The following is a 7,886-nucleotide window of genomic DNA, read 5'->3' on the forward strand; positions in this document are numbered from 1 at the left end:
GGCTTTGATCCTTGCTGAGGGGGTGGGGGTGTCTGAGGGGGGGCTTTGAAGGTTGCTGAGATATTGGGGAGGGGCTTTGACCGTTGCTGAGGGATTGAGGGGTGTTTTGGGGGCATTGACCCTGGCTGGGGAGCATTTGAGGGGGACTTTGATCCTTGCTGAGGGTCTCCCTGGCTTTCCTGCAGAAGGTCTTACCCTTGTTGGGGGTGCGTGTATGTGTGAGGGGAGGCGCGGAGGGGCTCTGGCCCTTGCTGGGGGGGGGGGGGACTCTGGGACCTCAGTTGGTGGTTGGGGACAGCGTGCGGGGACCCTGACCTTGCCAGGGGGCTTGGTAGGGGGTGGCTCTGAGCCTCGCAGAGGGTTTAGGGCTGTGGGGGTGGTTCTGAGGCCTTGGGAGGGTGGCGGTGCAGGGCTGAACCTTGGTGGTGGCGAGGGGCTTTGGCCCACGGTATGTTCTGGGGCCGTTTGCTTTCAAGATGGAAGGTGGGAGGCTCCTGGTCAGGGGGGCTGGTGGGAGTTGCTGCGCATTTTGGGGGTGAATCTGTCTCTGTGTAGAAGAAGGGGCTGAGGAGAAGGGAAGGGCTCTGCGGGCCTGTTATTTTTGATCATTTTACTTCTACTCAACTTACTGAATTGGTGGTATGAGACCTGCTCCGTTTGAAATTGCATCATATGGAGAGTTGCATGGTTTGTCATGTTTGTCTCGTGCCCATACTGACAGGTCTAAATAGTGCTGTCAAGTCCAGGATATGAAAGGCGTTGGTGATCACTCACATTGCTTTTCCCCATTTTTCCAGACTCTCTCTTTCTCCACAAGTAGCTGAAGCACAGAAGTCCCCATCATGGATTTTCAACATCGTCCTGGAGGGAAAACTGGAAGCGGAGGCGTAGCCTCTGCCTCAGAAAGTAACCGAGACCGCCGGGAGAGGCTCCGGCAGCTGGCTTTGGAAACCATCGACATCAACAAGGTGAGCCTTGGCCTCTGCCTGTGTAGGAAAGAACAGACATGAGGCTGCCGTCCTGCAGACTGTTGTGGGGACATGTTTAGAGCTTTGTCCGAGCAAAATAGCGAGAGATTTAGTGGAAAGTTGTGGGTTGAAATGAAATATTTCTGTTTCTGGTAATGTAGGAGTAAAATGAGAAACATTTGTGACAGGGCTGACCAGAGAGGTGCCAGCACTTGAGTATTCAAGTAGCTGTTACTATGTTATTTTCAGTCTTCTTGGGACTGGTTCGTATTTTGGTGTTTCTTGCCTGCAGTTGGCATACTGTCAGCAGTTAACAAAGCTGCTATTGTTTCCCTCTGTTTTCATAGTCCTAAAGCAGTGTTAAATCTAGAAACTCAGTTCTTCCAGTGCAGCAAAAGTTCAGCAGTATTTTGATTATTCTGTTGTTTTGCCATGTATTTTGCTTGTAACTTTTTAACAATTCTCTTCTAGGACCCTTATTTTATGAAAAATCACTTGGGCTCTTATGAATGCAAGCTTTGCCTAACGCTGCATAACAATGAGGTGAGTTGAACAGCTGTCTGTCTTGATCTCGGCAGCAGGTATTTTAGAATAATAGTAGCTTCAAGCGCAAGAACCTGGGATGTGCCTGATGACTGACTGCTGAAGAGATGATGGGTGGGTAGCGGCTTGTATGTGTTAAGCCTGACAGTTTATGACAGTTCAGCTGTTGAGAGCATTCTGCAATTTTTGAGTAACATTCCTCTTTCCTAAGGATTAAAATATCCCTGTCAACGTGTGATTTAGTCTCTCCCCTGTGACAAGTATCTGTCAGTGTAGGAACAGTCCTGTCTCTTAACTTTCTTCTACCTTCTTTTTTATTTCAGGGAAGTTACTTAGCGCATACCCAGGGGAAGAAGCATCAGACCAATTTGTAAGTCATTCTCCACTGTACCTTTATTCTCTGTTACCTAAGTACTTTAAAATGATGCTTGTGTGCATCTATGAATCTTGAACTCCATTATACAGTAGCACACGGTGCTTCAATGTTCCTTGACTGTATTTGTTTCGTAGTGAGCAGCCAGGAGGTACAGCCAAGATCTGCTCCAAAAAACGGTGCCGACAAGCTCCATTTTGAGCTCAAGTTCAAAGCCAGTTGCAGGATTTCTGAAGGAAGGGGGAGAAGGAGTTTAAAAAGCAAACTGAGTGTAGTTATAAGGACCTGGGTTTGTGAATACAGGTTGGAAGAAGTTTGTAAGTTTTATTTTAAGGAATCGAGTTTGCTTTGGTTTAGATGACTAGCTTGTGGGGTTTTTTCTTTTTTATTTCAAGATGTAAGTCTTCTCAAATCCGCCTGTGGAGGCGGGCACCAAGGTCATCTTGGGGGTGGGTGAGATAATTGAGATGACAGCCTTTGGTCAGGGGAAGGCATGGATACACTTTGCCTGTAGTGGTGCGCGTGGAAGAGAAAATGCAGGTTTTCTCGGTGTCCTTTCTGTAAAGTACTAAATACTCCGTGGCAAGGGACTCAAACTGCTCCAAGTGTATCCTTTAGAAACAAGTGTGACTAAGCTTTTAAATTTGGCACATTTCAAATTAATCCAGGGCCCGTCGAGCTGCCAAGGAAGCTAAGGAAGCCCCTGCCCAGCCCGCACCAGAAAAAGTCAAAGTGGAAGTGAAGAAATTTGTGAAAATTGGACGACCGGGTTATAAGGGTATGTCAGGGGTGTCTGTCATCGGAGACACCGAGTGCCTGCTGGAGCTTGCCTGAAGTGCAGTGCTGTGGATGTGAATTATTAATTAGTCTTTTTTAGCAGATCTGTCCATGAATAAGATATGGGCTTATCTCCTGATGTCCTTTATTGTTTAAATTACCCATGGAACATCTCTTTATTGCTGACAGTCGAGTGAGAACCGTTTTAATAATAGATTGGTATGCCTCGGTCTTTCAGCTCTTATTAGTAGTCATGCAGGAGATGATGACATTGTTTCAGTGTCTCTGTTCCTTTTATTGTGCTGTACAATCTTTCACTAACGCTCATAAATCACTCATTGGATGCATAGCTCAAGTTTTTTCTCTGAACTCCCCATTGTTTTGTTTTGGCCTTCAGTACAAAACTTGGCTTCTGTATCTCCCAGCTTTGTTCTGCAGCGCACAGTGTCTTTGCCCCACGGCAGCTGACTTTCAGTAGATATCCTTAGTAGCTTCAGCTAAAGACAATGTGGCAGGTTTGTTTTATAAATGGGAGAAAAATCTCATAATACTTTGCTGTTGGAAGCTTTGTGTGTTTCCTAGGGCAGGAATAATGTTGCTCTAACCCTGCTATGTGGTGCACTGAACTTTCTTATTTTCTTTACAGTCACCAAACAGAGAGATCCAGAAACAGGCCAGCAGAGCCTTCTCTTCCAGGTAGGGGCACTGCTAAATTCTTGGTGTTCAGGTTATCCAACTAAAAGTGCTGCTAAATGAGCAGTTCTTTTCAGGATTCGTGAAATAAATAATTAAAAGAAAGGCCTTACCTTGCTAATTCTCTGCTGCTGATTGTGTCAAGCAAATCCGTGATGGCAGTTGTCAGGCTGTTCCCTCTGGTGGCACTAAGTTTTCTGTTTGGAGCTGATCTCTCGCTGTGCTTCATAGCTGAGGGACGTGGTTTTGTATGAAAGGGGAGTGAAAAGGGGATGTTCTTAATGCTGCAATAACACCCCAACAGATTGATTATCCGGAGATTGCAGAAAGTATCATGCCTCGTCATCGGTTCATGTCAGCCTATGAGCAAAGGATTGAGCCTCCCGATAGACGCTGGCAGTACCTTTTGATGGCAGCGGAGCCCTACGAAACCATAGCTTTCAAGGTAAGATTTGGGATTAACTGATTATTGGGGAAGTTCCCTCCCCATATTTTCCAAGATGTTAATTCCCAGTGAACGTTACCACAGGGGCAGTGTTCCTGCCTTCAGGGGGTTAATGGAGTGGAAAGGAGGGGTCAAGAAGACATGGCTGGAAGTCATTAAACCCTGCTGAGAATTAGTGGAGGACTCTGGCATGAAAACTAGGCTGAGTGCTGAGCTCTGGGGAGCCATCGAATTCTCGGTCTCTGGCACAGGAAGGAACCTTCTGGGCTTTGCTCCTCAGCCTTTGTGCAGATGTTAGGAGAGGGTTTTTTGCCAGCACACTTGTCCTTGACTGATAGGGAGGTAACTTAATTCTTTCCTGCTCCCATCTCTATCTAATAACATCCGAGAGTAGCGCATCTCACAAAGGCCTGGAATAACTGTGCTTATCTTGCAGGCTCTGGTGCTAAAAAGGGCCATTGAGCTAATCTGGTGGTGCTAATAATAGCTCCTTATTCTTTTTTGTTGCAGGTGCCAAGCAGAGAAATCGACAAAGCAGAAGGAAAGTTTTGGACCCACTGGAACAGGGAAACCAAACAGGTACGTGGAGCACTGCAACATCTTCCTTACGGGTTGAAGAGGGAGCAGGAGGGCAGAGCAGCTTGGGCGGGAAAGGCAGTGCAGGCAGCGTGTATGTCCGTTACACCCCTGATGGCTTTATGCTAAAACCTTCATTCCTTCAACACAGCTGTGCAGTGACTCCTCCTGATAGAAAGATCCTCCTGTGTGTGATCTTTGTGAGAGTTTAACCTGGGAGGTAGAATCCTCGGTTGCTGTCAGCAGCAGCAGAACAGTGCATAAACATGCAACGCGGTGTCCTCTCTGAGGCTCCTCGCTGCATGTTCCCTGCACCCAGCTCTGCAGGGAGCCTGTGGCATGGGTGTACTCATTGGGTGTCGTGTGTGAGAGCAGGGGACAAACGCACAGGGGGATACTGAGCCCATCACAGGTAGCTTAGCGCTTTGTACGAGTTTCAGAGGAATTAAAATACTGGACAAGACGTGCCAGTCGTGAATGCTACCAGGGTAGAAAGGCAGCTATGGACTGTAGAGGTAACAGGTCAGGAGAGGTCCGAGCTGTCCTGAGGATTAATTGTTCCCTTCTCTCTGCTTTTCTCCCCTCCCCAGTTCTTCCTTCAATTCCACTTCAAGATGGAGAAGCCGCCAGCTCCCCCAAACCTCCCTCCAGGGCCCCCAACTGTGAAGCGGCCTCCCCCACCTCCACTGATGAACGGCTTGCCCCCAAGGCCACCTCTGCCAGACTCCATGCCGCCGCCTCCTCCAGGAGGCATGACTTTGCCTCCTATGCCTCCCTCTGGACCAGTGCCACCACCCCCAGTGCCACCTCAGTTGCCACCAGCACCCGGTGTACCTCCCCCTGCTCCTCTGCCACCCATGATGAGACCACCTCTCCCCACGGAGGGGCCCGGCACTATCCCCCCTCCGCCTCCCTCCAACTGAAGCCCCTCCTGGACTCGGTCCCGCTGGACTCCTCTAGCTTGTCTCTTTTTATAGGCAGATCATGACTGATTCAGAGAAATAGTTTTGTTTTGTATGCCTGTCAGTTTGACTACATCCTGTAGGTTCATTAAAAGGTTTTCAGTTTTCCTTTCTCTATGTTTTCCTGTGTGTTGGTTAAAAACATTGCCACGTGGTCACTTCCTTTAGCTCTTCGCTATATAAAACATTCCCAGTCTGGTTACATTTCGGAAATTCTCCAAAGAGGAGGCAAAGCATTGAAAATCTCTGGGCACCTCACCTCCTTCTAACTGAATAGCCACATCAACCTCAGCTCAGCTGTGTTGGCTTAACGTATTCCCCCTCTTCAATTGCTCCATCCCAGAAATCACCGTCCAGTTAATCGGTTCCTGTTCAGCTCGAGCTGTTCATTCGGTGACAGGGAGACTTGTCATAGACACACGGCAAGGATTGGTACTGCATCCCCAGTACTCACAGCAGTGGGCAGAATGGAGGGCAAGCAGAATTCTCTAAAACGTGGTTTTCTCTGTCTTCCTGCTTAATTACGGTTGCAGGCAGAAGAGCATCGCTCCTGCTGCATTCTCCCCTCCTCCCAGTGCCAGGGCACTGCACGCACCGTAGCTCAGGTGCTGCCAGCTAAAAGCTCCTGCTGAATTACGGTTGCAGGCAGAAGAGCATCGCTCCTGCTGCATTCTCCCCTCCTCCCAGTGCCAGGGCACTGCACGCACCGTAGCTCAGGTGCTGCCAGCTAAAAGCTGGAAACATCTCTACTGAGGAAATGGGTTTGGCCCGTGTTTTGGCAGTCCTTGAAAAGCGCCAGACAAGATTTCATTGATGATTTCAGAGCGGCAGTCGCCCTTCCCGCTACGCAGCTGCCCGGTTCCCACCCGCTGCTCACTAAACTGTTTATGCCAACTGTGGGTTCACAGGCGGCACCGGTGCTCTCGTCTGTGGGGGTGGCAGAGATCTCTGGGAATGTTTAGTCGAAAGACATTACCAAAGCTGCAGTGGTACTAAATCTTTGTTTATTACTATAATTCATTAAATGTTGTCTGTACCGTTATGAAGCACCTGCTGTCATGTATGATTTTTATTGTGTATATCCTCCCACTCCTAGATTAGTTTTGGCAAGCTTTTAGTCCTCTGTGGTTTTATTTATACTCAATGTTTCCTTCAAACAATCATTTGCTTCCCATTAAAAAGGAGAAGTTGTTCTGACATTTCTCCTCTCTGTCCTTTCCAGGACTCGTTTGGCAGCACGGGGGCGTCTCGGCGCAGGGTGCCAGGGTGCTCGGTGGGCAGAGGCAGTGCTGGGGGCCGGGCTGCCCGACCCAGGTGTGCTCTTGGCCAGTGCCTGGCTCCTTTCACAGGCCGCCGGGGAGGCTGTGCTGGCCGCAGCCCTGCAGCTGCGTGCCCCTGAGGTGGAGGAATCAATGTCATCGCCTCTTCTGCTGGCCTGACACGAATCCCACCCGGAGCCCTGCAAACACCGGAGCTGGGCAGAGCGTGTCCAACCCTCGCTGGCTTTGCCAGAAGCACTTTGGCTCAAGCTGAGCTGGCCCGATGCCCAAATCGGCCTGTGCGCATCTCCCCTTTGCCTCTGCGTGTCCTTTGTCACAGCTCCTGTAGAAGAGGGGTTTGCCGTCCCCAGCCCTTTGCTGTGGTGCCCTTTGGCCCTCTCCAGTTTGGGTGCGCGGCCTATTTATGACAGATCCTGAGCTCCAAACTGCAAAGTCTTGGAAACCCAGAGAAGGGTCTGAGCGTGCGGTGGAGCTTTTTCGCAGGTACCTTTCCCCCTGCCCTCCGTTGACAAAAAAAGGAGATACCTTGGGTGGGGGCAGGTTTCTCTGGGGTGGATGAGGTAGGTAGCGTTGGTAATTCCAAGTGTTAGAGAGAGTATTGGCATCTTATAGAGGGAAAAATCCTTCTAATACGTGTGTTACAAAACTTTCTAAGTCAACTCTTAAGTGTTCAAGCTGCAGCGTGTGAGGTGCCAGCCGAGGGGGGCGGCTTTGCAGCGGAGAGGGGAGAACGCTTTCCATACATTTACTTAGTTTCTGCCCGTTATCTGTCTTCATCTCCCTCCTCCTGGTCTGGCTAATCCTTCCCTCCTGGTGTTTCACTGCTGATGGGAATAGCATGTGCCAGTCGCCATGAAGATCCAAGTCTAGACGTCCATCCTCCTTTAGAAAACATCTGAAGTCAAGGACGCGCATCCCTACGAGTGAGGGAAACAGCTTTAATTTTTTTACATTTCCAATACTAGATGCGAACCCAAAAATAGAACAAAAAAGTTTCTTTGAAACATCCCTCCCTCCTCTCTAGCGTGACAGCCTTTGAGTTTCTCAAGGGAGGTGTGTTGTGCATTGTCAACTCAAGGCCACTGGTTTTTAAAAGGGAGACGCCGTCCTCCCCTTCCGCCCAAGGGTTTGAGATGCGCGTGAGCAGCTCGAGCGTCTGCCTTGGGAGCAGCTGAAGTGGGAACATGACGGCCGCTCTTTGGGTGCTTTTGCTGTGCCTGGTGCTGCTGCTCCCCTCCGCAGCGCTTCCGAGGAAGGGGAGCGCGGGGG

The 7,886-nt window shown here is 49.5% G+C and overlaps 2 protein-coding genes across 2 annotated transcripts in view; both read left to right on the forward strand.

Moving 5' to 3' along the window:
* Positions 1-799: 799 nt before the first annotated feature.
* On the forward strand, positions 800-5,450 carry SF3A2 (splicing factor 3a, subunit 2, 66kDa). Its single transcript, XM_009885051.1, has 8 exons — positions 800-968; positions 1,440-1,511; positions 1,835-1,881; positions 2,553-2,662; positions 3,308-3,357; positions 3,659-3,799; positions 4,310-4,378; positions 4,966-5,450. The coding sequence occupies exons 1-8, from the start codon at positions 843-845 to the stop codon at positions 5,296-5,298; spliced, it is 948 nt and encodes a 315-aa protein (XP_009883353.1). The 5' UTR covers positions 800-842; the 3' UTR covers positions 5,299-5,450.
* A 2,351-nt stretch (positions 5,451-7,801) lies between these two features.
* The window catches only part of AMH (anti-Mullerian hormone), a 22,843-nt gene continuing 22,758 nt past the window's right edge, over positions 7,802-7,886 (forward strand). Inside the window, exon 1 of the mRNA XM_009885055.1 lies at positions 7,802-7,879. Within this exon, the coding sequence (XP_009883357.1) occupies positions 7,802-7,879 (78 nt within the window). The remainder of the gene's footprint in view (positions 7,880-7,886) is intronic.

The sequence above is a fragment of the Charadrius vociferus genome, unplaced genomic scaffold (genome assembly GCF_000708025.1).
Source record: "Charadrius vociferus isolate BGI_N301 unplaced genomic scaffold, ASM70802v2 scaffold1225, whole genome shotgun sequence".
NCBI lineage: Eukaryota > Metazoa > Chordata > Aves > Charadriiformes > Charadriidae > Charadrius > Charadrius vociferus.